The following is a 27,254-nucleotide window of genomic DNA, read 5'->3' as shown; positions in this document are numbered from 1 at the left end:
CATGATGGAATCTGCTGAGCCGTACCGGCAGGGGCGGGTCCTGTGGTGGCTCACCGCCCCCTCAGCCTTCATCTCTCTGCCTTCTGCTGCCTACTTCCTTCCTGTTCACCTTGCAGAGGTTGTTGGCTTGTTCTGGATCCAGCAGCTGTCTCCTGTTTGATCTCTGGTTCTTGGGACTTGAGCTAGCAGCTTACCTGTCCATCTTGAGATTTGCCGATCTTCACAGCCTATGAGCCAGAGTCCTGCTCTCCAACCTGCCTATCTTGGGTTCGCCAGCCCCTGCAGCTAAGCGGCTCAGGAGAAACCTTGTGGTCTTGCCTGCCAGCCTTGGGCATTCCTTGACCATCACAACCTGTAAGCAGGCTCCCTGCTCTCCAACCTGCTCATCTTGGGTTAACCAGCTTCTGCAGCCTTGTGACTTGGGAAAGGACTCTATCCTGATCCAAGGACTTGGGATGTTCCAACCCCTACAATCGCGTGAGCTGTTTCCTCAATATAAATCTCTCTCTATATATTTATACGCATTACTGGTTTTGCTTCTCTAGAGAACCCAGCCTAAGACAGTTTCCTAGGCTGTAACCTTTATGGAAGCACATATCCAGGTCTTTCTTCCCATGGAGCCACTGGTGGGTTCGAACCACCGACCTTTCAGTTAGCAGCTCGACACTTAACCACTGCACCACCAGGGTTCCTACAGGGTCACTTTGAGTCAGAATCAACTCAATGGCAATGGGTTTTATATCAGTATAGGTGTGTCTTCAGCCAATAGCTTGTGAATATAAAAGAAGCAGGTTGGGCACAGAAGCAAGCTAGTACAAATGGGGAAAGATAGACGCCATGGAAAGATCTCCACGGGATGCTGAGGAGAATGCCAGAGAAGCTCAGACAAGGGTTCTCCCTCTGAGTGGACAGACAGAACCTTTCCCCAAGAGCCAGAGCCCTGAATTCAGACTTCTATCCTTCTAAACTCAGTGAAAATAAGTTTCTTTTTTTCATTTAGGCCACCCACTTGTGGTATTTCTGTGACAGCAGCACTAAAAAGCTAAGACAATACCTAGTTAGTCACTGAATAAACAAATGAATTTATTCATTGAACAAATATTTATTGAGTAGATGACAGGCTGGGTTCTGGGAATACAGCCTGAGGTTCCAGCCGAGATATTTAATGACCAAAGGGCACGGGCACTGCCCTCCAGAATGGATAGGGGCTATGGGCTGGCACGGGGTCCCAGGGGCTCCTGCCTTAACTCTTTAGTTGCTGGATCATGGCAATGACTGAAGGTTCCGGCGGAGGGGCCTCAAGGAGAGGGCTTATGTATTTGCAAACCAGTGTAAGAGTATTTTGGAGTCCCTGGGTGGTGCAAATAGTTTACATGCTCAGCTGCTAACTGAAAGGTTGGAGGTTCGAGTCACCAAGAGACACCTCAGAAGAAAGGCATGGCAATTTACTTCTGAAAAACCAGCCATTGAAAACTCTATGGAGCACAGTTCTACTCTGACACACAAAGGGCCACCATGAGTCGGAGTCAACTTGAGGGCAACCGCTTTATGAGAGTGTTTCACTATTTTAAAATCCAGTATGTCCAGGCCAAGTACATCAGTTGAATATTAATTCTGTATTCAGTGGTATACAGAAGAGCTGGGGTCCCTGTCCTCATGAAGTGTACCTTCTAGTAGAGACGACAGGCTGGACCAGTAGTACTGGTTGCTCTGCACCCCACATTCACTGAGTGGTTCTCTGCTGATCTCACCCTGGCTGATTCCATTTGCTACTACTGCCAGTGCTCAGACTCCAACTGCAAAGCTCTTTCCTCAAAGCCAGGCTCTTGTTTCTCTTGGTCTCAAGAAAAAGTTTTCTGAGAGTTTGGTAACCGATTTAGCCAATGGGGAAGTATGTAGGAGGGATGCAGGAGGTGAACTGAGGTGAGGTGCTCAGGGCACAGAGGTGTGAGGTGGGGTGAAGTGGGGTTGCCTCAAATTACTCAAATATGGGGCCTGGGCAGACCAGGATCCCAGATAATGGCTGTCTCTCCCACCCATGCTGTGGTGGGGAAGTTTTGGGAGGTGCTTGAGGGAGCTCTGGTGGCTCAGTGATTAAGAGCTTGGCTGCTAACCAAAAGGTAGGCTGTTCAAATCCACTAACCGCTGCTTGGAAACCCTACGAGGCAGTTCTACTCTGTCCAATACAGTAGCTGTGAGTCAGAATCGACTCCTCCATAGCAACAGGTTAACAGAGCCTAGAAATACCCTAAGGGGAGAAGCGAAGTATGGGGGAGGGAATCTAGCTGCCCTGGCTCCCTGGCGCATGGCCAGAACAGTCCCCCTCCTGGCTTCATGCCTGTTCAGTTACTCACTGCCCAGAAGTCCTCGGCCCAGGCTAGGCTTCTGGCCTGCCCTACCCTGCAGATCTCTGCTACCACACTGGCTAGCAGGAGGCAGGGCTGGCTCCATGGCTCCTTTAGTCTCCAGGTCTCTAGGGGTGGTCACATGGGCCCAGTAAAGAGCATAGATTATTTATAACTTCTAAATATTTCCACATATGGCCTGTAGATTTTCATTTGGACCCTTGGCCCAGGCTCTACAAATATTAGGGGTGAGTCTGCCTTTGGTCATTTCCAGCACCCATTTGGAGCTTATAAATAAATCTTTCAAGTGCTTGTTTGAATTATTGACAGAAAGTATTTGAATCTACAACATAAAGAGTTTAATTGATTGAAAGAAGGTGCCTCTTTTTTTTTTTATTTCAAACGATGCTTAGCCTCTGAAATGTGCTGGAAGAAAATGATCTAAACATTTAAAGCAATTCAGTTGTCTTGGTTATAAAAGTGTGTATTCAAATGCGTGGATCTGAGATATGTACAAGTGGTTGCTTCCCATGGGGTGTAGTGATCATTTGGCAACAGATTAGTGGTCAGACCCCATCCCTCACCCCACAAAAGAGACAGGAGCAGATCCTGTCAATTCTGACTACAGGTGTCCCCCACAGACAGGATGTTTCTACTGCCAACCTTTCCTAAGCGAGGCGGAGTCTACCCTGCATCCGTTTTAACCCAGCAGACATGTGGTGGCTTCAGACCAAAGAAGGTTTTATTGTCTTCCTCCTCCGTTTCTCCTCCCCAAATTCTCTGGGACTAAGTGGGGGCTCAAGGGGTGGGAACAGGAAAGCTTGTTGGCGTGTAATTCCGCCATTGGTGTCTGAGCAGGGGTTTGACCAGTCCGAACTATTTCACGGGGTGTCTCTATTCAATAGAACTTGTGGATTATCAACTCTTCTGCTACAGTCTGAGCTGTAGCTCACCCCAAAGTGCACAGGAGAAAGAGGAAATGGTAGAAAAATCAATGAGAACTGGCAGCAGGTGCATTAGAAGGGTCGGGAGGGTGCTACAGAATGTCCCCCTGGCCCTACAAGGTTGGATCAAGGACTTCAAAATTCCCAGCAGGAAACTTATGTAGTCCTTAAGGCGCCCCCTTAACCATGCCTGATTCTGTGGTCGCTAGTGAAGCATAGGCAGAAGGTAGGATAGGGGTGAGGTAGGAATGAAGGAACTGAGGCACCCCCACATTCCCAGAGGGAAGAAAAACATTCTATTGGGAAAGCAGTTGACCTCTCCAAAGAACATACTATTAGCTTTACTTTTGGGGAAATAGAAGTCACAGTTCTGTTGAGTCTCCAATGGAGCAAACTTCGAAATGTTTCATCAATGTAGAAAAAGAAAAACAAAGACCACGGACACTTTGGAAAGAAAAAAACACCATTGGCGATGACTTTGAAATCATTCTCTTTTGAGGAAGTCCAAGTAACCTGTGTCATCCCCCAAATTTTGGTCAAGCTTGGTTTATAAATGTGGTCTTTGCCCCTTTTTGAGCTGCTGGCATGAGAAATTTGTACAAACTAGGGACATGGATAAGAACTGAAAGAGAGAAGTGGTATGTTTATGCTTAAAAAGTTAGTTTAAAAAAATAACTATTCCTTTCAAGTTGGCCTCACACCATTTACATTATTATGTGACCATTGTTGTTTAGCCCTAAGTTGCCTTCGAGTAAGGTCTGTCTCTTGGTAATCTTATTTATAACAGAACAAAACATTGCCAGGTCCTGTGCCATCCTCACAATCATTGGTATGTTTGTGCCCATTGTTGCAGCTACCGTGTCAGTCCATCTCAGGGAGGGTTTTCCTTGTTTTTGCTCACCTTCTACTGTACCAACCGTGATATCTTTTTCTAGTGACTGGCCTTTCCTGATGATGTGTCCAAAGTAAGCAAAGTCAAAGTTTGGGTTATGTGATTGTTGTTGTTGTTAGGTGCTGTCAAGTCGATTCTGACTCCTAGTGACCCTGTGTGACAGAGTAGAGCTGCCCCATAGGGCTTCCCAGACTGTAATCTTTACGGGAGCAGATCGCCAAGTCTTTTCTCCCACAGAGCAGCTGGTGGGTTCAAACCACCGACCTTTTGGTTAGCAGCCAAGTGCTTTACCACTGTGCCACCAGGGCTCCTCGGATTATATGATTAGAGGTTCAAAGATGTAACCCTCCCTCCCATCTGCAGACCAGCAGGTATGAGCTGCCCAAGAGTAGAGCTAAAATGATTGTAATTTTAAAAATACTCTTCGTGAGCTCTGGGTTACAAACATAATATGAATTTGATGACTTCTTTGGGTTTTAATTTATAATCCCTAGCAGCTTAAAAAGACTTAAGTTTAACACTCTGTAATATTAAATTAGTCAGTTACTTAAAACTTTCCTTTTGAGTGAACTTGATGCTAATTGTTCTTGAAGAAATAGCTTTTAAATCTGAAACCAAGTTTTTTCTGTACTTGGATCTATGTAAGGCCCGTGTCTCCATTTGGGCTATAGGGTAGCCCTGAGTCTCAGTGGCAACAGGATTTTTTGGGTTTGGTGCTAATCATATGTAACAAATAAGAGCTAAAGTGTATTGTTTCATTATTATGTGTTGGGCCCAGGGCTGAGTGCAATGTAATTGTTGTTGTTGTTGTTAGGTGCCATCCAGTCAGTTCTGACTCATAGCAACCCTATGTACCACAGAACAAAACACTGCCGAATCCTACACCATGCTCACAATCATTGTTATACGTGAGCCCATTGTTGCAGCCACTGTGTCAATCCATCTCATTGCGGGTTTTCCTCTTTTCTGCTGACCTTGCACTTTACCAAGGATTATGTCCTTCTCCAGGGACTGATACCTTCCGACAACATGTCCAAAGCATGTAAGTCTCGCCCTCCTTGCTTCTAAGGAGCATTCTGGTTGTACTTCTTCCAAGACAGATTAGCTCATTCTTTTGGCAGTCTATTCTTTCACTATTCTTCTTCAACACTGTAATTTAAAGGCATCAATTCTTCTTCAGTCTTCCTTATCATTGTCCAGCTTTCACATGAATATAATGTGATTGAAAATATCATGGCTTGGGTCAGGCACACCTTAGTCTTCAAGGTGACATCTTTGCTTTTCAACACTTTAAAGAGGTCCTTTGCAGCAGATTTGCCCAATGCAACGCATCTTTTGATTTCTTGACTGATGCTTCCATGGGTGTTGATTTTGGATCCAAGTACAATGAAATCCTTGACAACTTCAATCTTTTTTCTCTTTATCATGATGTTGCTTATTGGTCCAGTCGTGAGGATTTTTGTTTTCTTTATGTTGAGCTGTAATCCCTACGGAAGGCTGTCGTCTGTGATCTTCATCAGCAAGTGCTTTAAGCCCTCTTCACTTTCAGCAAGCAAGCTTGTGTCATCTGCATAATGCAGGTTGTTAATGAGTCTTCCTCCAATCCTGATGCCCCGTTCTTCTTCATATAGTCCAGATTTCAGATTATTTGCTCAGCATACAGATTGAATAGGTATGGTGAAAGGATACAACCCTGACGCACACCTTTTCTGACTTTAAACCATCCAGTATCCCCTTGTTCTGTTGGAACAACTGTCTCTTGATCTATATACTGGTTCCTCATGAGCACAATTAAGTGTTCTGGAATTCCCATTCTTCTCAATGTTATCCATAATTTGCTATGATCCACACAGTAATGTAATTAGCTTATTTAATTTTCATAAAACTGTCAAATAGATAACATTATAATCTCTATTTTGGACCCAAATGAAGATAGTTAAGAGATAGAGAGGGAAAGCAGCTTGCTCAAGATCCAACCCAGGGAGCAGGGAGTCAAAGCAGACTGACCAGGTTCCAGAGCCCTTGCTTGAAGCCACCACACTCTACTGCCTCCCACGTTCCACAGTTGTGGCAGTCCGTGCCATATCCAGGTTATTACCTCAGGAAAGTCCTAAGGGGACAATGGCTCTGCCCCAATAGGACTGAAACCAAAGGAAAGTCAAACTAGGGGTGAACTTTGGTTTGTTTTTATTCTCCCAGGTCTTGTCCCTTAGGACCTTGCCTATTAGCACCTCACCCATTAGCACTTGGCCCATTAGCACCTCAAATCAACCTTCTGAGGAATGTGAAAGCTTGTATTCAAGTTGAAGAAAATTCCTTAGATTTCTCCCACGGAGACTAAAAAGAACCTTTCAGTTTTGACACTTTTTTTTTTTTGGTTTCCATTTCTGGTTCACTGAAATTAAAGAGACTTAGATATTAGATACTTGAATGTCTCTGTCTAGTAGCAAAGGTTACCCAAGCTCCTTTCTACTTTCCCGTTTCTAGGGATGGCTACTGAGGAACCTTAAATTCAGAGGCACTGGGGTGATGGCAGGGTACCCTCCCTCCCCTCACCCCAAGGGAGATCTGAGAATCAGGGAGCTTACTCAGTAAATATTCTGCTGTATCCTGTTCGTAGTCAGCATCTTCAGGGAAGTGATCAATTTTCTTGCACACTCCTCGGAAAGCCCCTGTGGAAACAAGTATGGTCCTGAGCTGGGATAGGGGACAGAGTCCCCGGGCCCAGCCTGGGTCCTCACTCCCACAATGAAGATCCTTTCCCTGGTTGTTGGGGTTGTGAATAGATGGGTCCACCAGCTGTTTTCTCTAGGGTACAAGAAAGAGACCAGTAAAGACAAAAAAAAAAGAAGACAAATTTTCTTCTTCCTAGATTTTGCATGACATTGGCATCTGCTTAGAAGGATGAAGATCTATGAAGCATAAACACTCACTGTGAGAACTGTCTCAACTTATCTTCCCCTGCCTCCAGTCGATAAAGGGCAAAGGAGGTGGAATTTAAGTATATTAATTTATCTTCCCATTTTACAGATGAGGAAACTGGGCACAAGCATTTTGCTTGAAATAGACAAATATAGAGAGACCCAGTGGTGGGAGGGAGGGGGAAAGGGAAACTCATTGCTTAGGGGGCACTGAGTTTCTCTTAATGGTGGTGAAATGATTTGGAAAAGGATGGTTGTACAACATGACAAACATAATCAATGTCACCGAATTGTACATGTAAAAACTGTTGAATTGGCTAATGTTTATACATACTTTTTTTTTTTTACCACAATTAAAAAAAAAAAAAAAAGGATCTTGCTTGAAATCACACAGGTAAATGGGAGAGCCAGAATTCCAATCAAAGCTGGCCTGAATCCTAAGTGCAGATTCCTGGCATTCAGGAGTAGCCTACTCTCTCCAGTAATGGTCATATCTGACAACAGGACCCCCTTATGTCTCTCTGCTCACCCAGGATCACAGCTCACAGTCCCTTGCTGTGTGACTCAGCCCTTCGGGAGCCACAAAATTGCTGCCGGTGCATCTTGGAGGGGACTGTCAGCATTTTGCTTCTTTTTCTTTCTTCTACATCAGCTTATCTTAACTCGTTCCAGGTGTTTGATAATCAGTAGGTGTTTGTTAACTGAAGTGGCGCAGTGGTTAAAGAACTTGGCTGCTAACTGGAAGTTCGGCGGTTTGAGTCCATCAGCCGCTTCAAGACAGAAAGATGTGCCCGTCTGCTTCCATCAAGATTTATAGCCTTGGAAATCCTTTGGGGCAGTTCTACTCTGTTCTATGTATGGTTGGATTCCACTCAATGGCAGTAGGTTTGGTGTTTTTGGTTTGGCCCTTTAAGAAAAAATTTGCTGACCCCTGGTCTAAAGGTGTCTCTGTCCTGTGCAGTAGCACAAACATCGGGAGGGCAAGGTGGAAAGCAAAGAAAAGTTTGGGTCTTCCTGGGACTGGAGGACATAATCTAGGTTGATACTTCTAACGCAGAAAATGTCGGGCTTTTAGGGCAAATCTGGGCAGCAGGATGTTCTGATTTTATGTTTTTCACCTGCGGTGTTTCATTGTCTATTTCTGCTGTATTTTTAAAAACTAAAGATGTTGCCAAAATTGAAAAATCAGAATATTTCACATGTAAACCTAGATTTTCAGTTTCTCTTGAAAAATGAGGAGCTTCTTCCCATACTTCCCTCTACACCTGAACATGAATGAGTCCCTCAAGACTGGCGTGAGCTCTCCGGTTGGCCAAAGTCCCCACCCAGCTCTCCATTACTTGCCTGGCCCTGTAGATATTAGAGCTTGTGACCCCTGACCCAGTCTTTGGAGTCATATTTCGGTGAGAATTCTGACTCAGCCACTTACTAGTGGTGGGAGCGACAGCGAATTACCTCTCCGAACCTTCATTTCTTTGTTTGCAGAATGGAGATAATAATAGTAACTTCATGGAGTTGTCATGAGGATTAATGGAGGCAGTAATAGTTACAGCACCAGCCAATATTCTAAGTACTTTATACATAACTCTTTTAATCAGGCAATGACGTGAAGCATTGAGTACAGTTCCTGGCACATAGTAAGAACTCAATAAATTGTAGCTATTACTACTGTTGTTTGGGGTAGATATTTTAGGGCCAGAAGAGACACATTGGTGCCATGGTGAGATCAAGAAAGCAATATAAAAGGAAAGGGAATTAAGAATTTCCCTGAGGAAGACTCCACACTGAAAATGAAGCTGCTGGCACTATAAGTCAAGGACTCATCACTTCACAAAGTGAACTTGGACGTTCATATAAGAAGCATATTGCTATCTCCCAGAAATAACCACTGTTTAGCATTTCTGTATATTTCCTTCCAGGCTCCCACCCTCCCCCACCACCCCACCCCCTGCTCTCACATTCAAATGGTTTTACAAAATTGGGACCATGCTGTTCTTCTTCTCACTTACATTTTTTCATGAGTATTTCCCCATAGCAGTAAATCTAAAAATATACCATGGGGTCGGACTTGCTCACAAACTGCAGAGGATAGAGCCAAAAAAGAGTTGAAAACATACATCCTGCAAGGACAAAGTCGGGATACAGAGGCAAGCACCATCCTACCACAGCTTTAAGCTAAGGCACCGAGGCAGAGAGAGAAGCAGAAACCAGGAATGAGGCCAACCAGGAAGAGGATCAGTGGTGGGTAGAGCCAGTGGTTACAGGTGAGAGGTGATTGGCACCGGAGGTAGGACAGGTATGAGAACTGGGCCGTGATGATTGGTTGATTCGGCCTTTGTTCAGCCTACTCCTTCCTTCCTGCCTGCCTTCTTTCCTTCTGAAAAATGAGGAACTCGGTCCACATTTCCCTATGGCAACAATCTTCTACAGCTGAACATGAATGATTCTTCCGTCTTTCCAGTATCAAACACCCACGGTGTGCCCAGGGCTATTTTAGGTACTGGGGCTTCACAGGGATGATCCTGGTCCTGGTCCTCAGTTGGGGTGACCGACTACAGACTATGAGTGAACATGATAACCATGCTTTGAAGGAGACAGAGCAGGGCGATGTGATGATGCCTGTGCACTGGGTGGACCAGGTGGGCAGGGAAGGCATTCCTGAGGAGGGACATTTGACATCAGACCTGAATAAGGAGAAGGAGTCAGCTATGTGATGAGCCAGGGAAAGGGCTTACCAGACAAAGGGAGCTGCTGTGCAGAGACTCTAAAGTGGGAGTGAGCCTGGTGAGTTCGAGGAAGAGGACAGAGCCAGTGTGGGGAATGAGGGCATGCCCTGGGTCCATCAAATGCCCTTCTAGCTGTTCCTTCAGCACTAGGATTCTGGAATATCTAGGAGGTTGGGTTGCACGTGGACCAAGGTCAACTCTACCTCTTGCTTGGGGCTGGGGGCATCCTGGAGGCAGCCAGGGTTACAGCAGTCTACAAGATCTACATCATACTGAATAGCTTCCAGAATGTTCAGAGAGGCAGCAAAGTGGGGAAGAAGTCGGAAAAAGGGGATTTTTGTGTTTTTAACTCTTAAAGTTCTTGTCATATCTCCGAGAGAAGTGGGGCTAATAGCAGTGCTTCCAAGTTAATTGAGCTGAGTATGGGGCTCAGTAACTCCATTCTGGGTATTTCCTTTCAGATCCCATCAGTGTGGGCCACCAGCCTGACCCCAATGCCCACCAACACTCACAAAGGGGAGGTAAGGCTGCTCGGCTGAGAATTTTTACAAACAAGTCAGATTCTTACAATCTGGAGAAGACTTAGGCTGCCTCTTCACTAGACATCCATTTGACCTCTAGAGGGATAGTGTGGTGTAGCTGTAGGAACACCAGCTTTGGAGCCACCAGATCTTAGTTCAAATCCTTCCTCCACCACTTATTTACTTAGTAGTTGGATAATCTTGGGTGAGTTACTTAGCCCCGGAGCTTTAATCTCCTCGTCTGTAAAATGTAGGTAATCTCCAGGTTGTTGGGAGTACCAAAAGAAATAATTGCAATAAATGTTGTTTATTTAGATATACTCTGTGCCAGGCATGGCCTAAAGGTTTTTGAGGGTAGGGTGAGGAGCATGGGTTCCGAAGCCATGGGTTTGAATCCCAGCTCTGCCATGTATTAGCTGTAAGACTTCGGACAAATGACTCCATTTGTGCGCCTCACCTTCTTCAACTGTAAACTAAGATATTATCCACCTTATATGAGGATTAAGGGGCCCTGGTGGCACAGTGGTTAAGCACTTGGCTGCTAACTGAAAGGTTGGAGGTTTGGACCCACCAGCCACTCTGCAGGAAAAAGATGTTACAGACTGCTTCTGTAAGATTACAGCCTTGAAAACCCCATGGGGAAGTTTTTCTCTGTCCTATAGGATTGCTATGAGTCAAAATTGGCTCGATGGCACACAACAATACAAGAATATATGAAAATCAGCAGAGTTAATATTTGTCATGTGCTTCAGAGTGATGCTTGGCACATGGTATATAAATGAATGTTAATTGAATAAATACAGTTATAGATACAGAAACTTAGGCCTAAGATCAGTCTGACTCAGAGCCTGAGCTCTTAACAAAATTACTCTTAGTATTATAGTAGTGCTGGACACCAAGAAGATGGTTAACAGAGGGCAGCTGTTGATGCCATTATTATTGCTATTTTGGGAGTTAGAGTAAGAGAAAATCAGTAGGAAGCTAGAGACCGTGTTCTCCTTTATTCCACCCTCACATAAACATATATATACATGGGCTGACCTATATATGTGGGTGCATACACATGTAGGGTCAACCTAGGTGTGGAGCTGAAGGAACCATCACCGTCCAGAGGGAATGGACCTAGACCACCCTCTATGCAAAGTTTGCCCAAGAGCCAGACCCAGCTTTTCTGGCTCATCTTGAAGACAGTTCAGCATTTAGTGGTTTTGGGTTCAAGTCAAGAAATATTGGGCCCAGAGCAGAGACGCCTGGGAAAGTGAGACTGTCATCTAAAGCTCAGTCTTTCAGGGAAATCTTGAATTGGGGGCAACTGCTCCCAGATGTCCCAGAAAGAGGGTTTTTTCCTTTCCCACCAGCTACTTCCAGCTCTGATGGGAGGGGAGGTCATCAACCAAGCCATTCAGTGGGTTTTCTAGGAGGAACCTGTCACATCCACCTTCTGTGGGTTGTGAGCAACCCACGTTGATGGGGCTGGGGCAGACTTGGTGGCTATGGATCCACTCATCTTAACAAGGGACATTGCTTCTGAGCTGCCTCTGAGCAGTTGCCGTGTGCTCGGTGTGAGGGTGGGTGCTCTAAACCAGCCCACCTAGGCCAGCTTCAGTGCCCAGAACATGCTTCGGCCCAGAAACATCTAGACACCCTTTACAGCTGTGAGTCCAGCCCTTGCAACCAAATTCCAGGCCCAAAAGCCCAGCTCAGAGCCCAAAACTACAGCCAACAAGAGACCAGGGCTCTGGGTCCAGTTACATAGGTCCTCTTTGTGATTAACTTACCTTGTTAATCATGGGAGTATTGGGTTAAGAATGTTTGGGTTTCTGGTGTTACAGCATGTCTTTCTTATCTGAACATAAGGATTCAAACTCAAAACCAAACCCGTTGCCCTGACTCATAGCAACCCTAACGGACAGAGTAGAACTGCCCCATAGGGTTTCCAAGGAGCAGCTGGTGGATTCAAACTGCTGATCTTTTGGTTAGCAGCCTTAGCTCTTAACCACTGTGCCACCAGGGCTCCTTAAACCAGTGGTCTCAATCTCAGCTGCACATTGAAATTACCTGGCAAGGGAAGGGGAGTTTGAAAAATAGTGATGCTTGAGTTTCACCCCCAGGGATTCTTATTTGATTAGTTTGGGCATCTAGGTTTTTCAAAGCTCCCCAGGTGATTCTAACATGTTGGGAGCCACAGGTTTAAGGTGAGTCTATTTAAAATAAGGACTATTAAAAACCAGTTGCCACCAAGTTGATTGCCAGGCCCTTCTTCTGAGATGTCTCTTGGTGAATTTGAATCTCTGACATTTTGGTTAGCAGCCAAACAAGTTAACCATCTGTACCACCCAGGGGCAGGAATTATTTGATTTATAGTAAATAATGAAATCCAAAGATGCACTTGCAACTTTATCTCAAAAATGAAACATTGATATATGAAAATATGTTCATTTTTTCTTATCTTTCCTAATTATGCACTGATAAAATCCCATGATGGTTCAATAGGAAATCCTTCGCTTCCCATTTGACTTTCAGGGCAGGATCATAAAGTGGGTCATATCTGCAAAAAATATTTGACCACGTCATCAGTTTTCCCAAGGGCCTCTGTAGTCCTTTGATATTCAAATGGTTTGATGTTCCTATCATGTCATCGCTCTTGTTGATTTTCTCTTCTGCCATTGTTAGCTTGTCTCCCACTGCCAGGCTCTTGTTTGCCTTGGTGTGCCAGCACTCCATCAGTTTTCCAACGCCCCTCCAGCATCCCTTTCATAAAGTCCTGCATCTTTTGCTAGATACACAATCTCATTTTGCAATCGTTTTGCCTCATATTTGCATTGTCTTGTCACATGTTGACAACAGCTGACAATTAGAAGCTGCCAGACAAAGACACCTCTACGAGCAGATCCGAAGCGTAGGGGGTGGGGTGGTATCCGATGGTAGGGACTGGTTTTGTAAATGAGCAGGTCATTAAGGCACATCTCCATATGAAGACAGTTTGCTTGTCCATGCAACCTTGCCCATCAGGGATTTGGGTAATGAATTCACAGGTAATGAGGACCCTGAACTAAACTTGGTCTCTCTGAGCAAGAAGAAACACTTGGGATATATAGCCATGATAGATCACCGCTTCTAGTAAGAGAGTCCTAGGAATGAGAGAGTTAATGAGAAATTAGCATCCTCTTCTGATGACAGAACTGTGGTGGTGGATACCCTGACTCATTCTTTGGTTCAACATATGTCTGCTAAGGTTGGCACTGCCTTGGGCACTTGGGATTCACCAGCGAACAAAACAGACTAGTTTCTGGATCTCAAGGCTGTTACATTCTACAGGGAGAGACCAGGAGTAAAGAAATCAATGAAACAAATGTATCAGTAAAGCGAAAAGGATGATTTCACATAGTCACACCAGCACCAGTTGTCCTTGAGTTGATACCAACTCATAGCAATCCCATATGTGTCAGCATAGGACTGTGCTCCATAGGGTTTTTGATGGCTGATTTTCCCGAACTAGGTTCCCAGGCCTTTCTTCTGACAGATAGTGATAAGTGTTGTGAAAATAATACAACCTGGAGATTGACTGGGTGTGGGGGAGTGGTGGACATTATGAGACTGGGTGGACAGGGAAGGTCTCTCTGAGAAGGTGGCCTGAATAACCAAAGGAAACCATACATGGGGCAACTTAGGAAGAGCATTCTGGGCAGAGGGAACCACATGTGCAAAGTTCCTGAGGAAGGATGAATCTTAGTGTATTTCAGGAACCAAAAGAAGACCAGGGCAACTGGAGCAGAGAGACTGGAATAAGATCAGGTCCGTGAATGGCAGGTACAGGGTCATGGAGGGCCTTACAGGCCATGGTCAGAAGTTGAAAAGGTGTGTACTCTATGCTTTTGGAGGGTTTTAAGCATATGAAAAACACAACTTGATTTAGAGTTTAACAAGATGTCTTTTGGATGCATGGGGCTTGCAAAGGGTCATGAATGGAAGTGCCTCTTCAAAGGGATCCTTGAAAGCCACCTTAAGCCCTTTGAGGAAACAACTGCGGGGTGGGAGCATAACATCAGTTAAGCCAGACTCCAGCCACATCCGTCCAGAAGGAGTTGCCCAGTCAAGAGAGTGTCCTGACATATGACCAAGAATGAATAAATAGGCCTGCTCTGCTTCTGAAGCACTTAGAGTTGAACATTTTGTTTGACCTGACCATTGGGTGAGTTTGGGAGGTCTGGGATAAAATGCTTTGCTGGTCTTTATTTTGGTTAATTGAGGAATGACTGGAACACTCACCCAGACCAGAGCCCAGATCCCGGCCAGTGGCGGCGAACAGAGCTAAGAGCCCAGCCAAGAGCCTGTCCATTCCAAAGATCAGCCTCCAGCCTGGGCCAGAGCCCAGAGCCCAGCCTATCAGCCTAGAAGGCAGGGCATCTTCTACTTCACCTTTAAGCCCTGACACCCCAAACAGTACCTGGTGCCTCATAGGCACTGGTGTACGATTAACCAATTAGGCAGAATAATCATGCGCTTGGGGGTACCAGCCAAGCAGGGGAAGAGAGAGAATGAATGGGAGTTGAAAATTATTTGATATTGAGAATACTTGATATTTGAATTACTTGAAAAAATTAAAAGTTTGTTGCTCTGCCTTATTTAATAGGTTGGTATTATTATTTTGGAAACCCTGTTGGTGTAGTGGTTCAGTGCTACAGCTGCTAACCAAAAGGTCAGCAGTTCGAATCCACCAGGCACTCCTTGGAAACTCTATGGGGTAGTTCTACTCTATCCTATAGGCTGGCTATGAATTGGAATCGACTCAATAGCAATGGGCTTCACTTTTTTTTTTTTTTTGAGGAGGTTTATTATTATTTTAATGTTGGATTATCTATGAGGGTGGGGTGATCACATGATCTTTTTAGGTTTTAGAGCTTTTAAGAGTCTTCTTATTCCTGCATTGGTAGGCATTAAAAGAAGTTGAGAACTCATTCCATTTCCAGCCCATGGAGGCTTCTGTGGCTGTGGAGGAGCTCCAGGGAGAGGGTTAGGGGAGAGCAAGGGCCATGTCTGTGGCCCCTTCATCTCTGCCGCTTTTACCTCCAGAGGTGCCTGCAAAAGTTGGACCCACCTATGTAAGAATTACCTGGGTCACTATGAGTTGGAATCGACTCCATGGCCTACAATGACGACAATTGTTAAACAAAAAATGTGCATTCCTGGAGCCCAAACAAAACGTGGCTAATTAGAGTCTCTGGGGATGGAGCCCTAAGGACCTCTACTTTCGAGGGATTCTAATGCACGCCAGAGTTTGTGAGCCATGCTCTGAGTGCCGGCAGGTTCTCCCACCTCTGTGTTAAGGATGCCTTTATAACTTTGGACAGCAGTTGGACACACCGTGCCACCATCACATCCACAAAGGACTTGACCTCTGTGAGTTTTGGAGACCTTAGAGGGATGACAGGCTAGGCGGCTTTGGGGGTTTGAAGGTTTTGTTATTCCCTCTAAAAACATGTGGGGCTGAGGCTTTAGGAGACTTGCTTGAGATCGTCCAACATCTCAGCCAGAAAGAGTCCTCAACCCCAGGCCCACCTGGTGAGTGCAGAGTGGGCCCACCACTTGGCCGTGGTCTGCACATAGAAGGTACAGACTTTGACATTGTTTCCAGATGTGGCTCCCTAGGCAGGCAGTGACATACCCATGAAACAGGAGGACACCCATCATGCATCTTTCAACCTAGGCCTGACTAGTGGCCCCCATTTGTTTTCTAACTCCCATGAGTCGCATGTCTTTAGCCAATGATAATGTAACATGTGGCGCTTGGGTGTTCAAAAGGTTATTTTTGTAAACCCTAGCTTGGCACGTTTTTGATTTAAAAAATTAATCCAGAAGAGTAAAATTTGAAAAACCTGGCATCTCTTAACTCTGGAGAGACCGGGGTTCAGATTTCTGTCCATTGTAAGCTCCATAAATATGCGTCGACTCAACCCACAAACCTGAGCCTGTGCCTAACGGTCTGCAGAGAGAGCCACACTTTGTGATATTTTGTGCTCCTCTGACTGTGCTGACTTGAGAAAGGGGAGACAGAGGTCCCTGGATCTGCTCCCAACTACCCTGGGCTGCTCATTTCAACCTTCATTGGTCAGCTCAGCCCGGCACTAACAGGTTTGCTCCCAAGCAAATCCATCCCAGCACTGACATTTATCCAGCGTCTTTTACTCTCTTCTATTCATTAAGCATGGGCGGTTGCCACGGCAACCATTAACTGCACCTGACACCCAGGAATAGTTCTGCTGTTTTGAGCCAACACCACAATGGGGCTTCATTCTGTGAGGTAAACGGTCTGTTGCCTTCCTCTAACTGCATGCTGTCCCCCTGGCGGCTGAGTGGCCCTCCAGGCCCCCTCCCTGGACTCAGGGCAAGGGCAGAGAAAGGTGCTGGGGTCTCTTCCCCCAGATCCTCACTCTCCTTGCCCACGGAGCCACCAGAATCTTTGCTGGTTGTGAAATGATGGTGGGTGTGGCAGGGCGTGCCTCTGGGTGGGGTGTGTCTCGGGGAGGAGTGTGCGTGACAGCTGGGGGCAAGGGTAGGGGTGTACCTACTGGGTTATCAGAGGCGGATACAAATGTCTTTCAGAATAACAGAGGATGTATATAGATCTGTGGTGGCCGTGTGTGAATGTGGCTCTATGCAAGTTTGCTGGTGAGTGTGTGTGTTCTTGTGTTTGTACAGGTGTGTGGTACGTTCATGTTTGTGTAGCACTCGGAATAAAACCATGGCCTAATGGCCCTCTGGAGTCCCTCGGTGGTGCGAACAGTTAATGTGCATTGGAAGAAAGGCCTGGTGAGTGATCTACTTCTGAAAAGTCAGCCACTGAAAACCCCTCGGAGCACAGTTCTACTATGACATACGTGGTGTCGCTGTGAGTCGGAGTCAACTCCGTGACTCCACTGATACAGGCCCTCTAGCATTTGGCCTCTTCACATCTCTCTGCTTGCACCTTTGTTCCACTCATACCCCTCACTGTGGGTGATGCTCTGAATTAGCTGTTCTCGAACTTTCACAGGCACACGAATAACCTGGGCACCTTGTTAAAATGCAGATTCTAAACCTGTAAGTCTGGGGCACAGCCTGAGAGTCTGCCTTTTCTGAGATTTCTAACCAGCTCTCAGGTGAGGCTGCTGCTGCTGCTGGTCCTCAGATCAGGCTTGGAGCAGTCAGGCCTTGCCCAGTGGTTCTCAGTCCTGGCTGACCGCAGGCTCCCCACTGACCAGGGCCCCACCCCAGAGCAGCTGAATCAGAATTTCTGGATGTGGGCACAGGCATCGGTCTTTTTCAGAAAAGCTCCGCTGGTGACTCCGACGTGCAGGCAGTTGACAACCACAGCTCTGGGTGCACTGGCCTCCTTTCAGTTCCTCCGACACACCTTGTTTTATGGCTCTCAGGCCTTTGTTTTTGCTGCACTCGCTGCCTGGAACACTCCCGGCCCTTCATGGAGCTGGCTCTTTCTTAGCATTCAGGTCTCCACCTCCCTTGAACACATCCAGTCACTGTCTTCATAAGAGTTCATGATTCTAGGTGAGTGTGCAAATGATCTTATTTATATTTATTGCCTTGCTTATTTTCTGATTTTTTTTTTTTCACTAGAACGTAAGCGCCACAGTATCTCAGACATCTTGCACAATGCTTGGTATGTGTTGTTGCTGTTGTTATCTTCCATCGAGTTGGCCCCCCGACTGAAGGTGACACCATTCACAGTAGAACAAAATGCCGTCTGGTCCTATGCCATTCCTATGATCGGTTGCAGAGTGGGCTATTTTGATCAGAGGGTTTTCTCTGGCTGATTTTTGGGAAGTAGATCGCCAGGCCTGTTTTCCTAGTCTGTCTTAGTCTGGAAGATTCACTGAAACTTGTTCGGCATCATAGCAGCACACTGTTCTCCATGGACAGGTGGGTGGTGGCTGCACATGAGGTGTGTTGGCTGAGAATCACACCTGGGTCTCCCACATGGAAGGTGAGGATTCGTTCAATAAGTATTTATTGTATGTCTGTTAGGTGTGATGCATTTGAGGGAATCTAAGACAAGGTGGCTTCCCATTGGATAAGGGCAGAAATCCTTGACCTAACTAGCCCTGGGCAATCTGGCCCCTGCCAGTCTTCAGAGTCTTCTTGTCAAACTCACCCTGCATAGGCTTTGTTTTTCTGTCCTGCCTCAGGGCCTTTGCACATGCATCTGTGCTGCCTCCTACATCTCTCCCTATGCATTCTCCTTTTGATGTATTCCTTCCTGTCCTTAGGATCTCACCATAAGTATGTCCTTGGGCTGATTCTGTCCAATTATTTGCTCCCATAAGACTCTGTGCTTCCAGCCTATAGGGTCACCGTGAGTCAGAATCGACTTGATGGTAACGGGTTTTTTTATTATAAAAAATTAATTATGGGTTTAATCATATGCATATTTATTCCACTCTATTCTGAATTCTAAGAGCATATTTCTTTCTTGCTCACTGCTGTCTTCCCAGTGCCTGGTACATAGTAAGCTGAATGATACGTAGGTTGTTAAATAAACAAATGAACGAATAAAGGGGTGAGTATTCAGTATTTCCTCCAAGGCTATGTTCTTCTCTAAGCTTCCTTTGTTGCCATCTCTTCACTGTTGGAGACCCTCCTTTTGTTCCAGAGCCTTCCTGAGGCCTGGGCCCTCAGCTTGCCATTTTACCTCTTCCCTCTCCCAGGTCTGTGGCTATTTTGCTTGGGGTCTATGAGCCCAGCCCACTCTTTAGAGACGTGCCTCAGTCTCCATGAGAAGGATGCTCAAGCTCACAGTACATTCACCACCACTATCCCCTTCACCTGGTAGCTCTGGCCCTAAGCCTGGAGCCTACAGTTAGAGGTCATTACTGAGGCAGGTTCAGGATCAGGTGGCAGTGGCGAAGATCAGGGCATGTTCCTCTCTGATGGACAGGCAGGCAGAGGTCATTGGTGGGTACTAGGACTCTGGAGGAGACATCCATTCTTTCTGCCTGAGGAGTACCCATTCTCCTTCCTTCTGGAAACAGTACCCTGATTCCACTGTAGAGAATGACTTCCCCAATTCAGCTAGTGTTTTAGGAGCTGACCCCATTCTCAGCTTCACTAGTGGGCATGTGATTCAGTCATAGCCAATCAGAATTCCTAGTCAGCCAGGTATAGTGCTGCCTAACGGGTTGCAGATGACCTAGATTTGGACAGTCAACATACTCTACTTTCTGACCAGATTGATTGGTGCAGGGATGACAAGCAACCAAATTGGTTGGGTGAGGATAGCCCTGGAACCTTGGCTACAACTCTTGAGAAAGAAAAAATGGTTTTTTCTATTGGGTTGCTAAGCTGGTAGGCTGGAACTAGAGCTGTCTGGGGCCACCTCTTGGACAGGAAAAGCTTGAAGGGGAAAACAACACAGAGGATGTAGAGCTAAGAGATGTCGAAGGTCTGAATCTTGATGACATCATTTGATCCCCTGGATCTAGCCACTTCTGGATTAGATAAGCCCCTGGATGTTTCAGGTACATAAGCCAATAACCTCTTTGGCTGTTAAACTGATGTTTAAGAGATGGGTTTCTAAGTGTTTTCACAAATATAGGATCACCTCCTTGGAACAGAAGTGTCTACCACTTATTAAGCTCTAACTATATAATATTCACTAGTAATAATAGTTAAAGTCTTGTTCTGTGGCAAGCCCAGTTCTAAATACTTTAGATCTAACACAATGAGGTAAGTACTATTATACTCATTTTATTAAGGTGGAAACTGAGTCATAGAGAAGTAAGTAGCTTGCTCAAGATTACACACCCAGTATATGGCAGAACCAGGATTCAAACCCAGAAGTCTGGTTCCATAGGACATGGATTTACCACCATCCTACCCTGCCTCAACCTATTCTATACTTACTGTACTAAGTGTTTGACTCATATTATCCTATTTCATTCTTATACCATACTTTGGAAATAGACCAGATGTGTAAATTGAAGCTCAGAGAAGTTAGCTCAGAATCTTGCTGAATTCACACACCTAGTGAGTTTTTTTTTTTTTTTTTTTTTTTTAGTGAGTAGCAGGTTCAGAATCTAAGGCTTTCAGAGACTTGTTTGAAGTCTTCCAACAAGTGAGCACCTCAGCCAGGAAGAGTCCCAAGCCCCTGGCTCAGCATTTTTTTCTGACTCCAAAGCCTGAGTCTTGTTCCCAGTTTCCAAATAAGCAGTGATCCATTGAGCAGCCCTCTCCCAGGCCTTCACAGACTCCAGTTCTCCACAGGCGTGTCTGTGGGCATGAGAGTTCTCAACCTTGTCATGGCCTCAGCCTATTCTCTTCTTCTTCATTTTTTTTTATCTTCAACAATTTTATTCTTCCACTTTCAAAACTTCTCCTTTGTTTTTGTTTTAAAACTTGATTTAATTTTAATTTTTTTTATTTTAATAATATTTTATTTTATTTGGTGAAAGTTTACACAGAAAATTAGGTTCCCATCTGAAAACTTCTACACAAATTGTTCAGTGACATTAGTTACATCTTTTACTATGTGTCAACATCCTCTTTAATTGCCTTCTGGCTGTTCTTTTTCCAGTACTGTAGTGTCCCTGCCCCCTTATCTTCTAATCTTTGCTTTAGAGTAACTGTTGACCTTTTGGTCTCATATAGATGGTTTTTTAATGAAGCACCATATTCGTGGGTAATATCCTTTATTTTGTGTGTGCCAATCTGTCATTTCACTAAAAGGTGACCTCAGGAAATAGTTTTGGTTCAAGGTTTAAAGAGTATCTCCTGGGAGATAGTCTCAGGGAGTCCTCTAGTGCTGATGTCCTTCTTGTATCCTTTCCTTTCACCAAGTATGGTGTCATCCATCAGAATCCAGAGCTTCTACGCCTTTCACTCAATAAATATTTCTTACATAAATGAATGAGTGTGCCCCCTGTTGAAAGGACCAGATTGACAATCAGCACCTCAAGGCAGTTACTGAAATGTCCAGGAAGCAATCTGATTCAGGCATGACTGGATCCAGGGTCTCAAATGATGTCATCAGATTTGGTCTCTCACTACCAATTCCAGCAATTATCTGAAAAAATTGCCCATTGGAGAGAACTGACAGACTCTAGAGCAAAGAAATCTTTGCCCCAAGCCCTCTCTGCAAGACTAGGCAATGCACCTAACCATTCCAGGTCCTGGTTTTCACATTTGTGAAGTAAGTATCAACAGCTCTACCTTTCCTACCTTAAGCTTGCTGTGGGCATCAGACAAGATAATGGGTATGAGGTGAATAGTAAGTGGTGAATCGCTGGCCCACAGCACAGGGACAGCACCAAGTATCACTCTCCAGGAGCAGGACTTACTGGTATGGGCAAGGCTCATGCTCAGCAAAACATTCCCAACCTGCCCCACCCCGCTTCTGGGGTCTGGCATCTGGGACTCAGGATGGGGGAAACCTGAGCTACTGAGTGAGAAGGGTCTCAAGTGTTTTGAGGAATAAAATGGAAGAAAGATATGTGGTGGGTGAATATTCCGATATATTAACTGATGTTCCTCCCAATCATTGGTCCCATGTACCTCATGTCCTTTCCTTTGCCCCAGGGGATAAGAATATCTCAGCAAGATAGCAGCATGAATGCAAGATGACCCAGATCAGATACACCCCCTTGTGGTAGTTAATTTCATGTGTCACCTTGGCTAGGTTATAGTTCCCAGTGATTTGGTCAAACACTAGACTAGTTGCTGATCCGTAATGTAATAAAATGTAATGTAATATAATCACTTTCTATAATGTAATCAATCGATCTGTTGAAACGGGAATTTTCTTAGGGTGTGGTCTGCCCTCAGACTATAAATAGGTACTTTATCAGAGGTCTTTCTCTCTGTCTTTCTTTCTCAGCTCTGCATTCTTCCCATCATCTGACCTATGGATCTGGGGATACAATTCTGCAGAAGTCTCTAGCCTTCTGTCAGCCCACAGATTTTGAACTGACCAGCCCCCACATCCCATAAGCTACCAGAAGTCTGTAGCTGCTACCTGACCTATGGATTTTGGACTGGCCATCCCCCACTGATTTTGATTTTGGACTGAGCCAATCCCTTGAAATAAATCTCTCTCTGTTTATATATATATCAGTGTCTCACTGGTTCTGTTTCTCTAGAGAACCCTCACTAAGACACTCCTCCTGCCTCTCAGATCTAAGGTGTTCCTTAAGGAAAGAAATTGGCTGAGGTTAAAGAGTTGTCCGAGATCATATTCCAGCCTTCCCACTGAAAACAAGGCTCATCATAAAAATTTATTCACTTCACTCAATAAATAGCTACTAGCCACTGTTATGGATTGAATTGTGTCCATCAAATTATGTGGTGGGCTCCTAACCCCTATACCTGTGGCTGTAATCCTATTCAGACACAGGGTTTTCCTTTTTATGTTAATGAGAGAATACAGTGTAAGGTGTGTCCTAGACCTAATCACCTCTGAGGGAGATAAAGAGCAGCATGGACACAGAGATGTATGAGCACAGACTAGGGAAGACACGTGAGGATAGCCAAGAACCCAGGAAGACGGGGGTCACAGAAACGGAGACAAGAATCTTTCTCCAGGACCATCAGAGGCAGAGAACATTTCCCTAGAGCCAGTGCCCTGAATTTGGACTTCTAGCCCACTAAAAAAAAAAGAAAAAAAAACCTGTTGCCGTTGAGTCGATTCTGACTCATAGTGACCCTATAGGACAGAGTAGAACTGCTCCATATAGTTTCCAAGGAGCACCTGGTAGATTCGAACTGCCCACCTTTTGGTTAGCAGCTGTAGCTCTTGACCACTATGCTACCAGGGTTTCATTGTGAGAAAATAAATTCCTGTTCTTGAAAGCCACCACTTGTGGTATTTCTGTTATAGCAGCGACCCAGGTAGGGTCACTATGAGTCGGAATTGACTCAACAGCAATGAGTTTGGTTTTGGTTACTACGTGTCAGGCACTGTTCTAGGCACTGGGACTACTGTTGTATAACACAGAGAACATCTCTTAGATCGTCCTAGGCAAGGGAGGGGACAATAAGCAGGTGATTTCAGACAGTGATCAGAGCTATGAAGAATTTAAAGCAGAATAGGGGCTCAGGAATGACGCCCGGTGATAACCCAAAAGGATATCTCTGAGGGAACAGAGGGGAAGAACCAGTCCCATTTTAAATCGGGGCAAACAGAGGTACTCCAGGCAGAGGGAAGAGACAGTACTGGGCCCTGTGGCAGATTCCAACGAGAGGGTGTGGCGAGGAACAGAAGGACCCAATGAGGCACGGGAGAGTAGAGGCAAAGGCCAAGAGGTGGGCTGAGGCCACGTGAGGGAGCTCGTGGGCCACGGAATGGCTTTGAGGTCTTATTCCAAGCATGATGGGAGCATGTGGGGGATTTTAAGTAGGACAGTGGTATGATCAAATGTACAGTTTTTAAATGACCCCTCAGACTACCTGAAGCTGGGGCAGTGAGGAGACCATGTAGGCGCCCCCTCGAGAGTGACGGTGACAACTCCAGAGGTGGGTGATGTGGCTGTGTTCATTTAGTATGGTATTTTGAAGGCAGAGCTGACCAGACTTGGTGTGTTGGGCGTAGGGTGTGGGAGAAAAAAGAGGATGTGAGAGTGTCTAGATTTCTGGCCTATATGACTATGTAAATGGTGGCACCAGGAAATGAGATGGGGAAACTGGGAAAAGAGCAGGTTTAGGGAGAAAAATAGGAGATAAAGTCCACTGGTAGAAGAATAAACTTATATTTCACACACACTTGGGTTTGTGGGCTGAGATCTGTGTCCTTGGGAAATATAAGCAAAGACAATGTGGGTTCAAATCCCAGCTCCACCAATTTCTGTGTACCATGAGCAGTTGCAGATCAACATGGAAGGCCTCATCCAATATTTAAAAATTTTTTTATTGTGGTGAAATACATGTAACAGAACATTTCAACCTTTATTACGTGTACAATTCAGTGACTTTAAGTACATTCACGATGTTGTACAGCCATCACCGCTATCTGTTTCCAAATATTTCATCTCCCTTAACAAAATACTCACTGCTTGAGCAGGACTCCCTCATTCCTCCTCCCACTGCCCCTGGTAACCACTAATGAGCTTTGGTCTTTATGCATTTGCCTGTTCTGAATATTTCATACGAATGGGACCAGACGATGTTTGTCCTTTTGTATCTGACTCACTTCACTCATTTTATGTTGTCAAAGTTTATCCATGTTGTAACACGTGTCAGGATGTCATTTCTCTTTATGGCCAAATAATATCCCATTGTATGGATGTACCACAATTTGTTTGTCCATGCATCTTTTGGTGGATGCTTGCGATATTTTCACCTTTTGGCGGTTGTGAATAATGCTGAGATGAATACGGGTGTCCTCATCTCATTTTTTTGTAAGGCAAAAAATACGTGTAAGCAGTTTATAAAGCCATTTATGTGAATGTTGGCCCCAGGCATTGAGCAATGTACCACCTGAGCAACTGTACATAGGTTACACATAGACTGATAGTAAAATAGGTGGATACAGATTTAGATGTAGACATAGTCATGGATATAGATATGGACGCAGATAGGTCTCTCTAAGCACAGAAAAAGGTTGGGCAGGTTATTTTCAACAGTGGTTACCTTTGCGGGTAGGGGTGGAATTAGTGTGGCAGATTGGGCGGGGGGGCTTTTGCCTTTTACTCAGTCTTTTTTAAAGTAGATTATGAGTGAGGTTTACTTTTTGGCTCTATTTTCCTGTATGTTTCAAATTTGAAAATGTTCTAAAAACAGAAGTAGAATATAAGAAATTATATATTTTCATATATGTGTATGTATATATGAAAATGATTAGCTCCTTGCTGCCTGGCATGGGGTTTGCATGCTCAATAAGAATGGCAGCTAAAGGGAAAAAAGAGGCCATCAAGAGTGTGTTTGGGATGGGGAGGAGGCAAGTCAGAAGGCTAAAAGAAACTGTAGCCTCCGCATTCACAGCTTGGCTTGGCAGTTGCTGGCACGTACCCAAGGGTGACCCGGGATTCCTGTGAAGTGCTAATGAGATCACAGAGCTGTTCACAGGTAACTTCTCAGCTGTGTTTCACTGGGGCATCCGAAGACTGTGTCCCCTCTGTCTCACCTAAGAAATGATGCTGATGGGAGAGTTTCAATCCAAGTAGGAGAGGGGGAAGGAGCCCTGGTGGCACAATGGTTAAGCACTCAGCTGCTAACCCAAAGGTTGGGGGTTTGAACCCACCAGCAGCTCCGCAGGAGGAAAGACTTGGCGATCCGCTCCTGTAAATATTACAGCCTAGGGAACCCTATGGGACAGTTCTACTTTGTCACATGGGGTCACTATGAGTTGGACTTGATTTGATGGCACAACAGCAGCAGGAGAGTGGGAGTCCTCATCCGAGCATGCAGTGGCTATGTCTGATTCTAGGCCCTTCCTCTGATACATGGGAGCTGCAGCCAGCCTGTGCTTTGAATCCAGACTCTACCAATGTGCCAGCTTTGTAACCTTGGAAAGTGACTTAACCACTTGAAGCCTCAGTTTCCTTGTCTGGAAAATGGGGATAATCATTGTACTTACCTCTCAATGTAGTTGTGAGGATTCAATAAAATTGAATAAATTAAGCATGTAGATGATGCCTGGCTCATTGAAGCACTCACTAACCCTCATGGTTTGCATTCAACTGCTAACCTGAAGGTTGGTGCTTCGAACCCACCCGCCGGTATCACGGAAGAAAAGGCCTGGCGATCTGCTTCCATTAAGATTACATCCAAGAAAACACTATGTCGCCGCGAGTCGGAATTGACTTGATGGCACCTGACAACAACAACATATTAGTACTAGTATTATTTCTAAAGCCCATAGTCCCTTATCCAAAATTCTGAAATCCAAAGGGCTCTGGAAAAAAAAAAAAAAAAAGTTTCCTGTCGCTTATTTGGCAGCAAAACTGTGAGGTCATTCCGTGAACTCATTTGGCAGCAAAACGTGAACGGAGCTGACTTGATAAACTACGCAGTCTTTACTTATCTTACTTGTTGTGACTATAAGTTTTGCTACAGAGTGATTAATGCATTTGATTACAGGGCGCTGCCCCACAGCTATAAGTCATAGATGGTAAATGTGCCCTATTGCCCTTCTAAAAGCCAAAACATCCTGAGTTCTGAAACACATCTGAGTACAAGTACCTTCCAAGTTGTATAGGGATGGTGGGTCTATGCCACCATGACTACAGCCACCACGTATTCCCCAACCTGCACACCTTTCTCTGTGTTTTCGATCACATGTTTTGGTATTTTTCCAGTATTTCTCTTTGAATCAATTCATTTTTCTTTAACTTAAATTTATTTGAAATGGAAACTTTATAACCCAACTGTAAATGGAAAGCTGGTACCGCTGGCCATAAATAGAAGGCCACTGTAAAAATAAATACAATGAAAACAAAATGATGTTATTAAATTCCAGCAAGATGCTGTGAATTGAAAAGGAAATAGCTTTCTCACCACGTGGTGAGATGTTATGTAATGTCGTGTCCGGATACCACGCACCAGTCATGGTAGGTGCCACCCAAAGCTTTGGGAGCCCCCTGCTGTTGGGGCTGTTCTGTACTGGCCTGGTAGAAGAAGGGGCTAATTAACCCCCACACCCCTTCAAGCTTGGGTGGGTGGCACAGATTTTTCCATGGCTCACAGGGCAGTATTAACAGCAGTCCTTCAGGTGATCAGAGCAGCCAGCATGTGTCCAAAGCCAGCCTGCCCCCACCTGTAACAGGAAAATTCCTCCTGAGCAGTAAAACCTCAGACCAGTGTTACTGGGAGACTTTGACTCCATAGTGTAACCAGGAGGCAGTGGTGCTTCAGTGGTAGAATTCTCACCTTCCATGGAGGAGACCTAGGTTTGGTTCCAGCTAACACACCTCATGCATAGCC

The 27,254-nt window shown here is 45.1% G+C and overlaps 1 protein-coding gene across 1 annotated transcript in view; it reads right to left on the bottom strand.

Annotated features, from left to right (window-relative positions):
* CACNG3 (calcium voltage-gated channel auxiliary subunit gamma 3) overlaps nucleotides 1-27,254 on the bottom strand; it is a 111,420-nt gene that overhangs the window by 7,076 nt on the left and 77,090 nt on the right. The window contains exon 2 of the mRNA XM_003418821.4: nucleotides 6,770-6,853. Within this exon, the coding sequence (XP_003418869.1) occupies nucleotides 6,770-6,853 (84 nt within the window). The remainder of the gene's footprint in view (nucleotides 1-6,769; nucleotides 6,854-27,254) is intronic.

Source organism: Loxodonta africana, chromosome 12 (genome assembly GCF_030014295.1).
Source record: "Loxodonta africana isolate mLoxAfr1 chromosome 12, mLoxAfr1.hap2, whole genome shotgun sequence".
Taxonomy (NCBI): Eukaryota; Metazoa; Chordata; class Mammalia; order Proboscidea; family Elephantidae; genus Loxodonta; species Loxodonta africana.
The sequence above is the reverse complement of the archived record's forward strand: the minus strand, read 5'-3'. Positions and strand labels throughout refer to the sequence as shown.